Genomic DNA, 19,339 nt, shown 5'->3' with positions numbered 1-19,339 from the left:
CGCTGCCCATTTATTATAAGCAAGGTTGGCAGCGCAGATAATAGAGCGCGTACTTCAAATTTTGCTCAGATATTAAGAATATAATTAAACAACAACTAACTATTTGAATACTGAAATAAAGTTGTCTGTTATTATTAATACATTTTTCTAAGCAAAAGTGCTTAGAATATATAGATTAAATCTTATAGGCAATTGGCAATTGCAACACGCATAAATGTCATTCTATTCAAGTTGGCAGCTCAGATTTATGCAGCGGGTATTTCAAAATTGAATTAACTATTATTTTATTACTATTATTATTGCATTGACTATTAGTGATTAGAATAATTCAGATATGTTTTTGTATTGTATTTATTAATAATTATATGTGAATTATGGAAAATTATTCAAGCTGCATGAATCGCGGTGCCAAGCTTTATAACCCAATTCATCTGCTAATTGTGTGCGCAAATATTGGTTTTATTTGTATCATTCATCATAGCGGCATTCGAAATTCTGATTGTTTCGGAGCTATCAACGATGATTCTTCAAGCGCTTTTTGCACTCCACACACAACTGTCATTGAAGTTCGCAATGCATTTTACAATCTGTCTGCTATCGCTCATTGGCCTCTTGCCTGTCCTGCACTGCTCCTACGATGTGATAGCGCCTGCCCAGAACTTAACGGCTTACATGCTCGCGCGCCAGAAGCGCCAGCTGATTTTCCCGAGAGGAAGCTCCATTCGCCTGTTGCTTGTCCCCGTGTCTGCCATCCAGCTGGATGATCCGTATAAGTGGCGCAGCTTTGTCGCGTTCGTGGTGGTGCACCTGGGAGGCTACAATTTGCCTTCAGCACCCCTCTACCCGTGGGACAAATGGGATTCCGTGTTTTCCCGATCTCTCAAGGAAAAGATACGGCAGCTGGACGAATCGCACGAGGATGACACACGCCTCTTTGCCTACGCCGCCCTGGAGCACTACATGGACAACGCGAGCAGCATCCCGGGTCGTGGTCGCCAGTGCCTGCTCCGTGCCATGTGCGAGAATGCGCAAGTGCATCACCATGTGGGCATCATAGCCGAGCTGCTGAATTTGTTGCTAACGTAAGTCGTGTAGATCGAAGATCTCAATTGCCTTAAGGCTTCATTTCCCCATTGCAGACCCGGCAAGGCGCGACTCGATCAGCACTACAAGGAGGCCCACGCCGCGGGCCTGGCCGGCGTCGACTGTCTGCACCAGTTCCACGGTTGTCCCAGAGGCGCCAGCGTCTTGGATGAGCTAACGGTGGATGTGAATTATTGAGTTTCTGTTATGGTCCAATCTGAAATAAACTTGAATTAAAGAGCAAACTATGCCAAACAATTTGGAATGCGTTTCACAGTTTCTTTGCTAGTGTAAGCTGACTTCACTGCCACGCCCCCCGAGCAGGTTGCGGCTGCGGCATGCTGAGAGCTAAATGCTGTGCAGCGAGCGTCTGACCGCCATTTTTCAACAATGGCTTCAATTAAATGGAAATGCAGCAACAACAACAGCAACAACAACTACATCTAGTGCAACTACGACAGCTGAAAGACAGACAATAAATGCGTCTTAAGTGCCACATTAGGCTTGCCAGGTGGCTAACGCGCTGACAACAACAGCGACAACATCGCCCGGGTGCAACGGGTGCTCCACTCCAGCGCAGCTCCAACAACAGCCTCTGCATAGGCAGCAGCCTCCAGCTGCAGTTGGAGCACCCTGTACGACTATCGCTCGCCGTTTTGTATGCACAGCTAATTCAAATGCGATTATGACAACGCGAACAACGCTGCTGCTCGGTGGGGCGGCTACTCGGTGGGTGGACAGTGTTGACAGGGAGTTAAGCATAGCTATATATAGAAGGAGAGAGGGAGACAGAGAGAGCGATATATATATAGAGAGAGAGAGAGAGAGTGAGAGCAGCAGCAGTTGTGCAACTTTGCGGTATTTGAACTTCTGATGTCGCATAGGAATAGGTAACAATCCAGCGGCAGAGACGTTAGTGCGCACAGCGAATTCGTGAAATGGAGAACTGGAATGAAAATTCAAAGAATAATTTGGTGAGTGTTGCTCGAGAACCAGTTCATTCAGTTTAAGGTATCTGAATCAAAATATTTAAATACATATGCATGTATATTAAATGTATGTATATAATCAGCTCCTTTCTGAAGTGAGAGGTAAAAGCTCGTCAATAATAATTCCGATTTCCATTTTGATCATCCAAACAAACAAACAAATGAAATTGTAATATTTGAAGTTATAGTTGAATCGCATATTCAAGTTTTCCTAGTTTTTGATCTAATCGAGCTCTGTTGGCAGACAGAGGTAAAATTATTTTAAAATTCGTGTCTAATGTTAATTAAACTAATCAGGTTTGCTTCTGTGTCCAGAAATGGATGTGATCAAAATATATGAGATTCTGTAGAGTAGTAACTAAAAGTTTTTACCATAATGCCGAAATACCGCTAATTTCATTTGAGGAACCCTCGTGTAAACTGTAATGTTTGTTTAGCCTTTGTGTGCTATAGGTTTGCTTGTGCAGCCGCCCCTATTGCCTTTTCCTGCCGCATTCCGCATGCCACATGCCGCATGCCACATGCCGCATGCCACATGCCGCATGCCACATGCCGCATGCCACATGCTCACTGCGTGCGCCTTTGACAGAGAGTCGCAAATTATGCAACAGTTGCAACAACAAGAAGCAGAAGACATGCATTTTGATTTGTGCCAAAACTTTATTGTTGTCCAATCCAATGCATCAATCGATCCGTAGCGAAAATCCAATTAATCAAATTTCAGCTGCGCTCCGCAACCAACATCTCGTCCAGAAAGTTGAGGCCACGTGGACAGGCCTCAAACACGGCCAGGCAATTAGCACCCGCCTGTCCAGCCGCAAAGGCATCGTGATAGCAGTTATCTATATCGGCTTTGCCCGGACTGCACGGATAGGAGAGAGGTGATGGAGGTAGGGCGGGGTAAATGATGCCAGAAGGAAAGGTTGGAACAGTTCGAATTGTTTGCTCACCTCAGCACAATGTTCAGTATTTCGGAGAAGATGCCAACGTGATGATGCACCTGGGCATTCTCGCATATGGAGCGCAACAGGCATTGCCTGCCCGCAACCATGTCGTTGTTCCGCCTGCCCATGTACTCCTCTAGGGCCGTGTACACCAGCTGTCGTGCGTCGTCCGCGTATCGGAGAGCTCCGCTGGCCGTGTGCCTCTCGATGTTGCGCCTCATTTGCTGCAGAGATCGGGCAAAGGTGGTCTCCCACTTGTCCCAGGGCCAAATCGGACTCGTGGGCATGCTGTAGGTGCCGCCCTGCAGGGAGAACGAAAGGACCGCAGAGCGGAACTTCACGGGATCGCCCAAAGGAATCGGCATCGAGGCCCCTATGCTGAACTTGATGGAGCCGCTTTTCTGAAAGATAAGTCCGCGCCGCTGCCGATGGGCCAGGAACTCGGTCAGATTGGCCGACGCGCTGGCACTGTAAATACAGCCTAGGGCCAGTAATGTGAAGCCCATGAATCTCTTGCCCGTTCCAGACATATCCGCAGCACGCCTCGAAGCTAACTAACGACCGCCGCGCCTAATCAGCAGGGCTAAAGTGAGTCGTCAACGATGATGACAAGTGGACAAGATGACAAGAGGCACAAACATTTGCCCCGCCAATTAGCATTCGAATTGTGCTGGAAATTGAAGCCCCGAAATTAGTTGGGTTTCTATTTGCGCACGTGAGCTAAGAATTTACATTCGACTGCCCGAAGGGGTATCTGTGGCACGCTTGATAGCCTGACCAAGATCTGGACTGGAGACCACTTAAAAGACCATTAGGAAAACACACAATGAAAAACGAAAAATCTTTTGCAAATTATTTATCCAAATAAACATGACAGAGCCTGCCCCAAAAAGATGGGGATGGGACACCGCAGCGACGATAGTGTGGCCACGGAAACAGTTTTGCTGCAGATAATATCCTTTTTGGTTGTTTGTGATTTGTCGACGTGGCCGGAAATGAAAAGCAAACAACAGCAGCAGGAGCAGCAGGAGGAGCAGCAGGAGGAGCAGCAGCAGGAGCAGTGCCAACATCATACGAATAAATTTGCTTATACAAAAACAGCAGCAGCCAAGAAATATCGTCTCTGCAAATCGGCCTGACTAGGTGAGACACATGTGCACACACTTTAATCTAATTCATTGTGCAATCTTCATCCAGAATATTTAGATTAAACGCCCCAATAAAAATATGGTAAACAATAGTTATATAATCAACAGCAGAAGTTTTCAAACATTTAATATTATATTATATTATTGTTGAGCTATCACAAATATTTTTAGATCATTTTTTTTTATTATTTGTATATATTTTATTTTTAGATCATTTTTATTATTATTTTTATATATTTTATTGTAAATTAATATACTAGATAATAACAAAAAATAAAAGAAAATTAATTGCATATTAATAAAATATAATTTATTTACAAATATGAATGAAATGAAAATATATATAGTAAAACAATTATTTATACAAATTATATATAGTATATAGTAAAATTGAAAATAAAGTAAATTTATTATTAATTTATTAAAGTTGAGTTTAGGAATCAGCTCTTATTCTAGCACTTTTTGTCCAGGCCTTTAGCTTGATTTAAAAAGAAATTAATAAAACTCCTCCTCTAATACTTTTCATCTGGACTTTTAGCTTAGTGAAAAAAAAAAAAAAAAAATAAAATAAAAAAAATTATGAATTATACTTCTAAAGTAATAAGCTCAGTGAAGAGTAAAATGACGAGGTGGAATAGCAATAACAGAGAGAGCGAAAGAGAAAATAATAAAACTAGAGAAAAAATTTGATTTTAACATAATTTTTTTTGAGCGAAAATAAATTAATTGCAATATAAAAGTTAATGAAAAGTCATAGAAAATAAAAAGAGATATAATAGCAAATATCAAATTCATTGCAATAATATTGTAATACTGAAAGGTAAATGCCCTACTGGAACATCATTCACTCGAAATATTATTATTTGTATGTTATTTTTGCTGCCTTTAGTTAGGGTATCTCAACTACAATAAAGCTGCCTACCGCAAGGGCGAACAAAATGACAACAGAACAGCATAAACTATTACATTAACACACATTCACGCACACCTACAATCACACACACACATATACAGTCACCCATACTGTTGCATAAATCTACAAATACGAAAAGACACTGGGACAGACTGCGTCGCCAGCAACTTGAGCTCTGACAAGCTCTGACAAAAGCAAAATGTACTGAAGCTGTAGCTCGCCTTTGCTCCTCCTTCCCCTCTACAGAGTCCTTATGACACCCTTGATCATCACCTTGGTCGCTACCACTGGCACTGCTACTGCCACTCCGAGCCCCACTCTGTGGTCCATTTCCGCTTGGGATACCGCAAGAAACTTACATGAAACGAAAACGCAACGCAAATAAATTCCTGTTGACAATTTGAATGATTTATTTATGGGTGCGTACCCAAAAATCGTCAGACACCCAAGAGGGAGCGGAAGGGTTGGGGCTAAGTTCAAAATAAACAAGCACCACAGCACGATTAGAAGTGGTAAGTGGAAGGGCCAACAATATTAAATTTATTTAACTACAAATTGGGAAGATCTCATTCGAAGCTGGAACTGGAAAGATTCTCTGCACGACTCAACTGGACCAGAAGAGTACAAATAGTCTTAATTATGATTCAAATCTAGTCACATTACTCTATATTAACGAAGATGTATACCGCTATTTACATTTGCGGGTTGCTTTATTGATATAATGTGTTAAATCTAATATGAATTGAAAAAAGAAAAAACATGCATGAATAAAAAATAAACATTTTGTTTATTAAATAATATTATTTCAGAAATAAATATATCTATTCGTTCATATATCTTATATCGATTTGACCTATTAAATAAAGAAATACAATGAAAAAATAAAAAAAATAAAGAAAGAGATAAATAAAATAAATATAAAAAAAAAAATAAATAAAAATAAAAATTAAATAAAAAAAAAAAAATTAAAAAAAAAATGAATTAAAAAAATAAAAAATAAAAAAAAAACTACAATTAAATAAAACAAGTAAGAAGGCTCTAGTCAAGACTGCTCGACTAGGAGATACCATAGACATACACATGAATCCAGACGCGCGTATAACAACGCGCTCTGCTAACTGCGCAGTAAGCAGCTACTGCGCTTGGGCTGCGCTGCGATGTGAGCAATATTATGATAATTTATTTGTTGAATAATTTTTTTTGTAGACATACGATCTTAATGAAAGCGTAATTATAGGGTAAAAATGTGTGTACATTCTAAAGCACAAGTCTCTAGTACTTGAAATGCACTTGCACTAGTACTTACAAATTGGTGGAAAAGGGGGCGTGGTATTAAAAATCTGTAAATTGCAAAATCTTTGTATCGATATACTTTATATACAACGCAAATTTGAAGACTCCAGGTCTAAAAATGTTTAAATTAGGCTAAAAAAAATAAAATTTTCGATTATTCTCGATAAAAAAGTTATCGGATGATTTATCGAAAAAATAAAGCAAACTCGTACTGCGTATGGTACACACGAGTATGCATGCCAAATTTCAGCTCTCTAGCTCTTATAACTTCTGAGATCGACGCACTCATACGGACGGACGGACGGACGGACAGACGGACAGGGCTATATCGACTCAGGTCGTCGCGCTGATCAAGAATATATATACTTTGTGGGGTCTGCCACGCCTCCTTCTGTCCGTTACATACTTTTTCAGGAATCAGGCCTTCTAGATACTGGTGCAAATATAAGTTGCATTGGCGCTACTCTAGCGAAAAACGACTTTTCAAAGAGTCCATGTTTCAAATCTTTTGTCAAACCAGCAGGAGGCGCAAATCAAGCCGTCATAGGGGTTTTGAGTGTTGTCATGCAATATAAGAGATTAGTGGTAAAACCAAACAAAGTTCGTCTCTGTTTAGATGCTCAAAAGCTTAACGCCGTGACCAAGAGGACGCATATCCATTGCCTAGTATAGATGAAATCTTTTCGAGATTGCCAAAAGCTAACATTATCTCAAAACTTGATTTAATAGACGCCTATTGGCAAATAGGGCTGACAGATGACTCAAAGCCACTGACAGCGTTCTCAGTACCAGGAAGACCACTATATCAATTCAAGGTCATGCCATTTGGTCTGTGCAATGCGCCGTCAATGATGTGTAGGCTAATAGATGAAATCATTCCTCCTGATTTACGGAATTGTGTCTTTGGATATTTAGATGATTTATGCATTGTATTGGAGGATTTTAATTCGCACATCTCCGTACTAGTAACAATTGCAGAGCAATTTCGGAAAGCTAATGTCACTCTAAATATCGAGAAGAGCCATTTTGCAGTCATCAAAGCTAACTATCTTGGTAATGTAATTGACAAAAAAGACATATGCACAGACCCTGATAAAATCTCTTGGCCACCTCTGAAAAACTTAAAGCAAGTGAGAGACTTTTTAGGTGTGTGTGGTTGGTATCGCCGTCTTATACAAAACTTTTCGGACTTAGCCTGTCCTATAACTGAGGTTTAATTTTCTAAAAAGAAGTTTAACTGGACGCCAGAAGCCCAAACTGCTATAGAAAAACTAAAAGCTGTGTTAACCACGTCTCCAGTTTTGCAAAATCCAAAGTTAGACCAGAAATTCTTTTTGCATTGCGACGCTAGTGATTTTGGAATAGGCGCAGTTTTAGAACAGCTTTTCGAAGAAAATGAAGAAATACCGGTCTAAAAAACTTAGTCGATCGCAGCGTAACTATAGTGTTACAGAGCGTGAATGTCTTGCAGTTATTCTCGCTATAGAAAAGTTTCGTTGCTATTTAGAGCTTCAAGAGTTTGAAGTCGTTACTGACCACTCCAGTCTATTGTGGTTAATGAGACAACAGAACGTTTCTGGACGCAGGTAGATAGATTTTTCGTTTGCAACTGTATAAGTTTACTATGTCGTATCGTAAGGGAAAGGATCACATTGTGCCCGATGCTTTATCGCGATTGCACGATTGCAATGAAATCGCTTCTTTAGAAATGAGTTTCATCATAAATTTAGAATCAGAGGCATTTCAGTCCGATGAGTACAACCAATTGAAGTCTAATCTAGAGCAAAATAGTTCACGTTTTCCAGATATACAAATTGTGGATCATAACATCTATATCCGAACTGAACACTCGACCGGAGATGAAGTTCAGGATAAGTTTTTGTGGAAGCTATTGGTGCCCGAACCACTTAAAGGCGAGGCATTAAAGTAAGCACATGATAGTTTAATGTCAGCACACTCGGGTATACAAAAAACCATCGAAAAATTGCGAAGAAATCTTTTTTGGCCTGGGTTAGCAAAGGATGTCCGCGATTATAATAAAAATTGTTCTGTATGCTAACAATCCGAAGCCCCGAAGTATACTCTCCGTCCGCCAATGGTAGGGCCATTTCCAAGGGCCATTTCCAAAGAGAAAAGGGCATGTGGGACTATTAATAGTATTTGATCATTTCAGTAAATTTAATTAGCTTTGGCCTTTGAAAAAACTTGCATCATCTGTTATCCAAGACTTTCTTTTAAAACATTTTTTCCACAGTTTTGGCGTACCAGAGACCAGAGTAAGCGATAATGGACAGCAGTTCAAGTCCAATGAGTTTAATGCTTTTTTAACGGAACTGGGAATACGTCATATATATATGGTTTTGTACTCCCCTCAGAGCAATGCTGCTGAGCGAGTCAATCGCTCTCTATTAGCTGCTATTCGGTCGTACCTCGAAAGTGACCAAACTTATTGGGACCAACATATTTCCAGTATCTCATGTGCATTACGATCAGCTTTGCATCAATCCATAGGATGTTCCCCTTTTAGAGCTTTATTTGGGTTAGATATGATTACTCATGGTTCAGACTATAAGTTGATAAAGCAATTAACATTGCTTGAAGAACCATTGGTACCACTAACTAGATCCGATAACTTATCCCTAATTCGTAAAGATATACAGGCCAACATAAAACAAGCCTATGAACGAAATGTTAAGCAGTATAATTTGCGTTCTAAGCCTGTTGCATTTAAGGAAGGGCAGGAAGTGTATCGCCGAAATTTTGCACTTAGTAAATTCGCTCACAATTTTAATGCGAAATTGGCACCCCAATTTTTAAAATGTAGACTGAAAAAGAAACTGGGAAATTGTTTTTATCTATTAGAGAATTTGCAAGGTCAAGAGATCGGTACCTTTCATGCCAAAGACATTAAGCAATAGACATCCGAACATATTCCCGCTAATATTCCCTCTAACGGTGCTATATTATCGGGTGGTGTAATGGTCGCAAGCCATACAACTCGAAAGCTTCTATTTTCACAAAGATATAAAAGCACCTTGTAAAAATATATATCAATATATATTTCTATATGTAAATATTGCATGGAAGGACTTCGGGGAAAAATAATAAAAAACAAGTAAGAAAACTCTAGTCAAGAGTGCTCGACTAGATACTACCCTGAACCTATCTAATAACAAGAAGGCTCCAGTCGAGACTGCTCGACTAGGAGATACACTGAACTCTCCAAGCTGATATTTTAATCATTCTGGACTGCACACATACATACACATGCACTTTTAAGCACGCGCTCTGATACTGCGCAGTAGACAGCGGCTGCGCTTGGGCTGCGCTGCAATATGGGCAATATTATGAGAATTTATTTGTTGAATAATTTCTTTTGTAGACGTACAATCTTAATGAAAGAACGTAATACCCTGAACCCATTGAAAATGGGAAATCAGGGTATAATGGTTTTGTGAAAAGTATGTAACAGGCAGAAGGAATCATCGCAGACCCCATAAAGTATACATATTCTTGATCAGGACGACGAGCTGAGTCGATATAGCCCTGTCCGTCCGTCCGTCCGTCAAATTTGCGTTGTATATAAAGTTAATAGATACAAAGATTTTGTAATTTACAGATTTTGGATACCACGCCCCCTTCGCCCCCAATTTGTAAAAAACGCATTTCAAGTACTAGAGACTTGTGCTTTGGAATGTACACACATTTTATGATTACGCTTTAAAAGTTTCATTAGGATCGTATGTCTACAAAAGAAATTATTCAACAAATAAATTCTCATAATATTGCCCACACTGCAGTGCAGCCCAAGCGCAGCCGCTGCTAGCTGCGCAGTTTGCAGAGCGCGTGCTTATACGTGCATGTGTATGTATGTGTGCATAAAAGAAGTGCAGAATGATTAGAATATCAGTTTGGAGGGTTCAGGGTATCTCCTAGTCGAGCAGTCTCGACTGGAGCCTTCTTACTTGTTCTGTGTAATTTTCTGTGATAAGCAAGCTATCACCATTTAAATTACGGAAAATTAATTCGAAACTCTTAATACAATTCATAATTTCCTGTGATGGTTTGCAAAGCCCTCCTTCACTGATTTGATCGACCCAGGTAAATGATGAATCTACATCTCCATCATTCTGCTCTGACATCTTTAGGTGGTGGGAAATGTATCCAGCCAAATTTTCCAAGTCATCGTATTCCAATTCTGGTAGATCTTCCTCGTCATCTGTAGGCGCTGGCTAATAATACCTGTCATAGAAGGACTTGCTGACTCTAAGTCCGGTGTGTTGTCTGGCGCCACATTTGCATTGTTGGAGAGCACGCCAAAATTTCGACCCAACAAATATGACCGAAGTCTATATTTAAATTCCTGGCGATCGTGATGGTCGTGCATTCCACCTCTGGCTCTTATAATACCAAAGAAGTTATCTAATACATCTTGGTTGAGCCGGTATGTCAATAAGAATGTTATTTTATCTTTGAAGTCGTTGTTAGTTTTAAGGATACCTATAATATAAAATCTATTTTATTCTTGTCAATATAAAGAAATACTGCATTGCACAAACCTTTTTGAAATGGCAAAATTGTTGAATTTCTGCCAACTTAAATGTTCAATATAAGGCAGCTCATTTTTTCCAAAATATTATTTATAAAGGCGTGCATTCGCTCCCTGCTATCTGCTCTTGGCACTCGGACATTGAGAACATCGAACCAGTCATTCGTCTAGAAAAAAATAGACTTTTTAAAGATGTTGTTCCACAAATATATTATTCTAACGTACTGTTTTAAAAAGTTCATAGCACTCAGCCCAATTATGATCAGTTAAGTATCCAAGGCTTGCTGCCCTTTGAATAGCTGCAGCGACTGTATTTGAAAAGAGCTTTGTTGCCATCTTAACCTTTTGCCTTTCTGCTCTTGCAGCAGTTAAACTTTTGTGGCTTATTTTATGGGTGATGGACAAGTCACCCGCAAAATTATTTAAAAGCTCCGATATGATAGCTGCATTAACGGATTTCCCATTAATTATAAATTCGGAATCTATAAAATGATTTCTTATCAATTTTATTAGATGCGGCACATCGGCAAAGACGTAAACTCTTCTGCCATCAAAGAAAAACCTAAGTGAAAATGTATTTTAATAAAAATATTTCATAAAATATATTATTGTTGTCCACTCTCACCTCGCAGCATTGCAACTTGCACATAGTTAGAGGCGGCAATGTAGAGTCTGCAGATTTATCGTATGTATAAACACTGCGCACTTTCCTTTCATCGAAACTCAAAATTTCGGACATATGGATAGTTGCACTTAAAATTCTTACAGCTGGCGCCAAAATTCCGGGGCATATATCAATTTTTTGAGCCCAATGCTGCAAAGTTCTTATTGCAGGAAGTGGAAAATTATTCCTGCGCAGCAGTCTGTATCCGTTTGGACTGGCTGAATAAAATATTATTGACCTGGCAATGTCGTCAGTATTCCAATTTTGCCTTCGGTCTTTATTTTTCAATTTTGTTATTTGCCTTTCTGTAAATATTATTTTCAGGCTGTTTTCCATATTTTTGGAGTCGTTTTCCACTTTTTCGAACTTTCTTTGTAGTTCACTAAATTCGAACTCCTTTTTACGCAACTCTTTATCATGTGCGTAGCCTTTATCACGTAAAGCAGTTTGCAGCTTCTGATTTTCTGATTGCAATGCTCTTATTTGGCTTTCCAAGAGCATTATGCGTTCCTTCAACTCATTTTGGAAAACATTATTATTATTTATATCCTCTAATAACGTTTCTGCTTCCAATAGTCGAACATTGTCTTCTTCAATAACCGCAGGCTCACATACATTTTCTTTATTAGCTAGAATTTGTTTAACTAGTTGCCGCCTCTTATGATCTTCCGAGCGCTGTGTACGGTGCCTTATATTAGCGCCGTCAGGGTCGGCTTTAATTGTTGGCACGGCGCCTGGCTTGAGGAGCAGCTTTCTTGAGAAGCCTGCAAAACTAATTTGTAGTTATACTATTATTAAATTAACTCTTATAGATTTACTTACCAGGACCACATTGAACTTTGCCTATCAAGCATTCTGATTCAAAATGTGCCTCGCACACTTTCCAAATTGGGCAGTTATTTTGTCTTGGCCACTTTCCACAGAACTCCATCCATTTCCTCTTCAGCTTAATATCTAAAGGAAACGAAAAAAAAAAAAGAAATATCATTTTTCTCATAATGGTTCTTACAATTTAGCACCGAACACTTCATTTTTGGTTTTTGATTATAATTATTTATTAGTTGTAAACAACAAAATCTCAGACTATGCTTTAATTGAGTGCGCGCACTAATGAATCTAATCTGAATATGTGACGTCATAAGAGAGTTAGTTAACATTAAAATTAACGGGACTGCTTTTTGCGCAACCTACTGTGTCTTTTAACAGTGGTCTGTGATGGTCGTCTATTTGTCTGTCAACAGCTTGTCTGTTACAGCTGCCAACTGATCTTGCTACTTTTATAGTTGATATTATTACGATTTTTTTTCGTTTACTCTTCCTCTTCCCTCTTTAAGCACTAATACAATTTGTGAGTCACATGCAAGCAAGAACAAAATTGAGCGTGAAGACATCTTTTGTTCAACATTTGACCAGCTTGGCCGAGCGCATGAAGCGAAATGATTGTGCTTTCGTATATTTTCGTAGCCTAAACTTAAAAGTGAAGAGCCGAGCGAATACGAACTTGTTGGTACCTACTAGACAGACTTTTCGCTGTTGAAAAACTTTGTTTTACATGTCTAGTAGGACTGCAAATCCATCGATGGAAAAAACTATCGAGTATATCGATGGTTCCATCGAAAATTTAAAAAGCTGAAGAACATTTTATTTTAAAGTTTTATATTATTTACATTTAAATATTTCGCAATTTATATTGTACTTTAATTAAAAAAAAAAAAAAATTCAACAATATAATAAAACAATATAATAAAACATAATAAAACAATAATAAAAACAATAAAAAAGGTATTTATTTTCGAGCAACCGCTCTGTCGATATTAATATTTTTTATGATGAGATTTCATATGTGTCATGGCATTTTACAAATTTATCTCTTTTATTTAAAGTAGATGAATCATTTGATGTCACTGGATGTGCCACTTGTTCTGCATTCTTTACCGCAAAGGCGACACTTGGATATTCAATATCCATCGATAGATCGGTAACAGCCATCGATAGATTTGCAGCCCTAATGTCCAAATTCGAAATTCATTTAGTTTGGTATTTGAAAATTAATGTAGGGCATTTTTGCATAATTCGGATGCGGTCACACTGATTTGAGGATGTTGTGGATCTTATTATTTCTTGCACAGCAGTGCTGATATAAGAGCGCGCACTTTAAATTTTGCTCAGATTTTAAGAATGACAATTTAACAACAACTAACTATTTGAATACCGAAATAAGTTGCCTGTTATGATTAATACATTTTTCTAAGCAAAAGTGCTTAGAATATATAGATTAAATCTCATTGGCAATTGGAAGTGCAACACGCAAAAATGTCATTCTATTCAAGTTGGCAGCTCAGATTTATGCAGCGGGTATTTCAAAATTGAATAAACAATTATTTTATTGCATTGACTATTATAGGTGATTAGAATAAATCAGGTATGTTTTTGTATTGTATTTATTAATAATTATGTGTAAATTATGGAAAATTATTCAAGCTGTATGAATCGCGCTGCCAAGGTGAAGAATTTATAACCCAATTCATCTGCTAATTATGTACGCAAATATTGATTTTATTTGTGTCATTCATCATAGCGGCATTCGAAACTCTGATCGTTTCGGAGCTGTCGACGATGGTTTTTCCAGCGCTTTGTGCACTCCACACACAACTGTCTTTGCAGTTCGCAATGCATTTTACAATCTGCCTGCTGTCGCTCATTGGCCTCTTGCCAGTCCTGCACTGTGCCTACGATGTGATAGCACCTGCCCAGAACTTAACGGATTACTTGCTCGCGCGCCAGAAGCGCCATCAGCTGATCTACCCCAGCGGAAGCTCCGTTCGCTTATTGCTTGGCCCCGTGATTGGCGTCCACCTGGATGATCCGGTTAAGTGGCGCAGCTTTGTCGAGTTCATGGCGGTGCACTTGGGTGGCTACAATTTGCCTTCGGCACCCCTCTACCCGTGGGACAAATGGGATTCCGTGTTTTCCCGATCTCTCAAGGAAAAGATACGGCAGCTGGACGAATCGCACGAGGATGACACACGCCTCTTTGCCTACGCCGCCCTGGAGCACTACATGGACAACGCGAGCAGCGTCCCGGGTCGTGGTCGCCAGTGCCTGCTCCGTGCCATGTGCGAGAATGCGCAAGTGCATCACCATGTGGGCATCATAGCCGAGCTGCTGAATTTGTTGCTAACGTAAGTCGTGTAGATCGAAGATCTCAATTGCCTTAAGGCTTCATTTCCCCATTGCAGACCCGGCAAGGCGCGACTCGATCAGCACTACAAGGAGGCCCACGCCGCGGGCCTGGCCGGCGTCGACTGTCTGCACCAGTTCCACGGTTGTCCCAGAGGCGCCAGCGTCTTGGATGAGCTAACTGTGGATGTGAATTATTGAGTTTCTGTTATGGTCCAATCTGAAATAAACTTGAATTAAAGCGCAAACTATGCAAAACAATTTGGAATGCGTTTCACAGTTTCTTTGCTAGTGTAAGCTGACTTCACTGCCACGCCCCCCGAGCAGGTTGCGGCTGCGGCATGCTGAGAGCTAAATGCTGTGCAGCGAGCGTGTGACCGCCATTTGTCAACAATGGCTTCAATTAAATGGAAATGCAGCAACAACAACAGCAACAACAACTACATCTAGTGCAACTACGACAGCTGAAAGACAGACAATAAATGCGTCTTAAGTGCCACATTAGGCTTGCCAGGTGGCTAACGCGCTGACAACAACAGCGACAACATCGCCCGGGTGCAACGGGTGCTCCACTCCAGCGCAGCTCCAACAACAGCCTCTGCATAGGCAGCAGCCTCCAGCTGCAGTTGGAGCACCCTGTACGACTATCGCTCGCCGTTTTGTATGCACAGCTAATTCAAATGCGATTATGACAACGCGAACAACGCTGCTGCTCGGTGGGGCGGCTACTCGGTGGGTGGACAGTGTTGACAGGGAGTTAAGCATAGCTATATATAGAAGGAGAGAGGGAGACAGAGAGAGCGATATATATATAGAGAGAGAGAGAGAGAGAGAGCAGCAGCAGTTGTGCAACTTTGCGGTATTTGAACTTCTGATGTCGCATAGGAATAGGTAACAATCCAGCGGCAGAGACGTTTCTACGGACAGGGAATTCGTGAAATGGAAAACTGAAATGAAAATTCAAAGAACAATTTGGTGAGTGTTGCTCGAGAACCAGTTCATTCAGTTTAAGGTATCTGAATCAAAATATTTAAATACATATGCATGTATATTAAATGTATGTATATAATCAGCTCCTTTCTGAAGTGAGAGGTAAAAGCTCTTCAATAATAATTCCGATTTCCATTTTGATCATCCACTGTGGGTAAACAAAATTAAATTGTAATATTTGAAGTCATAGTTGAATCGCATACTCAAGTTTTCCTAGTTTTTGATCTAATCGAGCTCTGTTGGCAAACAGAGGAAAAATTATTTTAAAATTCGTGTCTAATGTTAATTAAACTAATCAGGTTTGCTTCTGTGTCCAGAAATGGATGTGATCAAAATATATGAGATTCTGTAGAGTAGTAACTAAAAGTTTTTACCATAATGCCGAAATACCGCTAATTTCATTTGAGGAACCTTCGTGTAAACTGTAATGTTTGTTTAGCCTTTGTGTACTATAGGTTTGCTTGTGCAGCCGCCCCTATTGCCGTTTCCTGCCGCATTCCGCATTCCGCATGCCACATGCCGCATGCCGCACGCCACATGCTCACTGCGTGCGCCTTTGACAGAGAGTCGCAAATTATGCAACAGTCGCAACAACAAGAAGCAGAAGACATGCATTTTGATTTGTGCCAAAACTTTATTGTTGTCCAATCCAATGCATCAATCGATCCGTAGCGAAAATCCAATTAATCAAATTTCAGCTGCGCTCCGCAACCAACATCTCGTCCAGAAAGTTGAGGCCACGTGGACAGGCCTCAAATACGGCCAGGCAATTAGCACCCGCCTGTCCAGCCGCAAAGGCATCGTGATAGCAGTTATCTATATCGGCTTTGCCCGGACTGCACGGATAGGAGAGAGGTGATGGAGGTAGATGGAGGGTAAATGATGCCAGAAGGAAAGGTTGGAACAGTTCGAATTGTTTGCTCACCTCAGCACAATGTTCAGTATTTCGGAGAAGATGCCAACGTGATGATGCACCTGGGCATTCTCGCATATGGAGCGCAACAGGCATTGCCTGCCCGCAACCATGTCGTTGTTCCGCCTGCCCATGTACTCCTCTAGGGCCGTGTACACCAGCTGTCGTGCGTCGTCCGCGTATCGGAGAGCTCCGCTGGCCGTGTGCCTCTCGATGTTGCGCCTCATTTGCTGCAGAGATCGGGCAAAGGTGGTCTCCCACTTGTCCCAGGGCCAAATCGGACTCGTGGGCATGCTGTAGGTGCCGCCCTGCAGGGAGAACGAAAGGACCGCAGAGCGGAACTTCACGGGATCGCCCAAAGGGATCGGCATCGAGGCCCCTATGCTGAACTTGATGGAGCCGCTTTTCTGAAAGATAAGTCCGCGCCGCTGCCGATGGGCCAGGAACTCGGTCAGATTGGCCGACGCGCTGGCACTGTAAATACAGCCTAGGGCCAGTAATGTGAAGCCCATGAATCTCTTGCCCGTTCCAGACATATCCGCAGCACGCCTCGAAGCTAACTAACGACCGCCGCGCCTAATCAGCAGGGCTAAAGTGAGTCGTCAACGATGATGACAAGTGGACAAGATGACAAGAGGCACAAACATTTGCCCCGCCAATTAGCATTCGAATTGTGCTGGAAATTGAAGCCCCGAAATTAGTTGGGTTTCTATTTGCGCACGTGAGCTAAGAATTTACATTCGACTGCCCGAAGGGGTATCTGTGGCACGCTTGATAGCCTGACCAAGATCTGGACTGGAGACCACTTAAAAGACCATTAGGAAAACACACAATGAAAAACGAAAAATCTTTTGCAAATTATTTATCCAAATAAACATGACAGAGCCTGCCCCAAAAATATGGGGATGGGACACCGCAGCGACGATAGTGTGGCCACGGAAACAGTTTTGCTGCAGATAATATCCTTTTTGGTTGTTTGTGATTTGTCGACGTGGCCGGAAATGAAAAGCAAACAACAGCAGCAAGAGCAGCAGGAGCAGGAGCAGTGCCAACATCGTACGAATAAATTTGCTTATACAAAAACAGCAGCAGCCAAGAAAATCGGCCTGACTAGGTGAGACACATGTGCACACTCTTTAATCTAATTCATTGTGCAATCTTCATCCAGAATATTTAGATTAAACGCCCCAATAAAAATATGAAAAACAATAGTTTGATAATCAACAGCAGAAGTTTTCCAACATTTAATATTATATTATATTATTGTTGAGCTATCAGAAATATTTTTAGATCATTTTCTTTTTATTATTTGTATATATTTTATTTTTAGATCATTTTTATTATTATTTTTATATATTTTATTTTAAATTAATATAATAGATAATAACGAAAAATAAAAGAAAATTAATTAAATTTGTCCGGGCCATTAGCTTGATTTAAAAAGCAATTAATAAAACTCTTCCTCTAATACTTTTCATCTGGACTTTTAGCTTTGTGAAAAAAATAAATAAAATAAAAAATAAAAAAAATTATGAATTATACTTCTAAAGTAATGAGTTCAGTGAAGAGTAAAATGACGAGGTGGAATAGCAATAACAGAGAGAGCGAGAGAAAAAAAAATAAAAAAGAGAAAAAATTTGATTTTAACATAATTTTTTTGAGCGAAAATAAATTATTCAAGAGATATATTTTAATTGAAAATAAATTATTTGCAATATAAAAAGTTCAATTGTTGTTAGCAATGTATACATGTAAGTGACAATACCACAAATAAAAAAAAAAAAAAAATTAATGAAAAGTCATAGAAAATAAATAGAGATATGATAGCAAATGTCAAATACATTGCATTAATATTTTAATACTGAAACGCAAATGTATGGGATTTTGGTGCCTTTAGTTAGGGTATCTCAACTACAATAAAGCTGCCTACCGCAAGGGTGACCAAGATGACAACAGAACAGCATAAACTATTACATTAACACACATTCACGCACACTTACAATCACACACACATATACAGTCACCCATACTGTTGCATAAATCTACAAATACGAAAAGACACTACGACAGACTGCGTCGCCAGCAACTTGAGCTCTGACAAGCTCTGACAAAAGCAAAATGTACTGAAGCTGTAGCTCCCCTTAGCTCCTCCTTCCCCTCTACAGAGTCCTTATGACACCCTTGATCATCACCTTGGTCGCTCCCACTGGCACTGCTACTGCCACTCCGAGCCCCACTCTGTGGTCCATTTCCGCTTGGGATACCGCAAGAAACTTACATGAAACGAAAACGCAACGCAAATAAATTCCTGTTGACAATTTGAATGATTTATTTATGGGTGCGTACCCAAAAATCGTCAGACACCCAAGAGGGAGCGGAAGGGTTGGGGCTAAGTTCAAAATAAACAAGCACCACAGCACGGTTAGAAGTGGTAAGTGGAAGGACCAACAATATTAAATTTATTTAGCTCCAAATTGGGAAGATCTCATTCGAAGCTGGAACTGGAAAGATTCTTTGCACGACTCAACTGGACCAGAAGAGTACAAATAGTCTTAATTCTGATTCAAATCTAGTCTTATTACTCTATATTAACGAAGATGTATACCGCTACTTGCATTTGCGGGTTGCTATGTTGATGTAATGTGTTAAATCTACTGCAAGTGCTTAGACTGA

General features: G+C 40.1%; 5 protein-coding genes across 13 annotated transcripts; 2 read left to right on the top strand and 3 right to left on the bottom strand.

Moving 5' to 3' along the window:
• Positions 1-358: 358 nt before the first annotated feature.
• Positions 359-2,608, top strand: LOC6583429. Its single transcript, XM_002009061.4, has 2 exons — positions 359-1,082; positions 1,140-2,608. The coding sequence occupies exons 1-2, from the start codon at positions 520-522 to the stop codon at positions 1,279-1,281; spliced, it is 705 nt and encodes a 234-aa protein (XP_002009097.2). The 5' UTR covers positions 359-519; the 3' UTR covers positions 1,282-2,608.
• Positions 2,609-2,703: 95 nt separating this feature from the next.
• On the bottom strand, positions 2,704-3,601 carry LOC6583428. Its single transcript, XM_002009060.3, has 2 exons — positions 3,023-3,601; positions 2,704-2,934 (listed from the first exon to the last, which is right to left on the bottom strand). The coding sequence occupies exons 1-2, from the start codon at positions 3,544-3,546 to the stop codon at positions 2,793-2,795; spliced, it is 666 nt and encodes a 221-aa protein (XP_002009096.1). The 5' UTR covers positions 3,547-3,601; the 3' UTR covers positions 2,704-2,792.
• Positions 3,602-11,316: 7,715 nt separating this feature from the next.
• On the bottom strand, positions 11,317-13,118 carry LOC26527160 (transposable element P transposase). Of its 8 annotated transcripts, none has more exons than XM_044010063.1 (5): positions 13,099-13,115; positions 12,486-12,537; positions 12,406-12,445; positions 11,545-12,347; positions 11,317-11,481 (listed from the first exon to the last, which is right to left on the bottom strand). In XM_044010063.1, the coding sequence occupies exons 2-5, from the start codon at positions 12,516-12,518 to the stop codon at positions 11,470-11,472; spliced, it is 888 nt and encodes a 295-aa protein (XP_043865998.1). In that variant the 5' UTR covers positions 12,519-12,537; positions 13,099-13,115; the 3' UTR covers positions 11,317-11,469. The 8 variants fall into 8 exon arrangements, with proteins under 8 accessions (XP_043865998.1, XP_043866000.1, XP_043865997.1 ...); XM_044010065.1 differs by lacking the exon at positions 13,099-13,115 and adding an exon at positions 12,775-13,037 and having other exon boundaries at positions 11,545-12,355; XM_044010062.1 differs by lacking the exon at positions 13,099-13,115 and adding an exon at positions 12,775-13,036.
• A 726-nt stretch (positions 13,119-13,844) lies between these two features.
• Positions 13,845-15,024, top strand: LOC6583426. Of its 2 annotated transcripts, XM_044010112.1 has the most exons (3): positions 13,845-14,005; positions 14,248-14,765; positions 14,823-15,024. In XM_044010112.1, exons 2-3 carry the CDS (start codon positions 14,254-14,256, stop codon positions 14,962-14,964), a joined length of 654 nt encoding a protein of 217 aa, XP_043866047.1. In that variant the 5' UTR covers positions 13,845-14,005; positions 14,248-14,253; the 3' UTR covers positions 14,965-15,024. The 2 variants fall into 2 exon arrangements, with proteins under 2 accessions (XP_043866047.1, XP_002009094.2); XM_002009058.4 differs by lacking the exon at positions 13,845-14,005 and having other exon boundaries at positions 14,026-14,765.
• A 1,380-nt stretch (positions 15,025-16,404) lies between these two features.
• LOC6583425 lies at positions 16,405-17,259 on the bottom strand. Its single transcript, XM_002009057.3, has 2 exons — positions 16,679-17,259; positions 16,405-16,589 (listed from the first exon to the last, which is right to left on the bottom strand). The coding sequence occupies exons 1-2, from the start codon at positions 17,200-17,202 to the stop codon at positions 16,448-16,450; spliced, it is 666 nt and encodes a 221-aa protein (XP_002009093.1). The 5' UTR covers positions 17,203-17,259; the 3' UTR covers positions 16,405-16,447.
• Between the last annotated feature and the right edge of the window lie 2,080 nt (positions 17,260-19,339).

The sequence above is a fragment of the Drosophila mojavensis genome, unplaced genomic scaffold (assembly GCF_018153725.1).
Source record: "Drosophila mojavensis isolate 15081-1352.22 unplaced genomic scaffold, ASM1815372v1 contig_74, whole genome shotgun sequence".
Taxonomy (NCBI): Eukaryota; Metazoa; Arthropoda; class Insecta; order Diptera; family Drosophilidae; genus Drosophila; species Drosophila mojavensis.
This window is presented reverse-complemented; position numbering and strand designations above follow the sequence as displayed.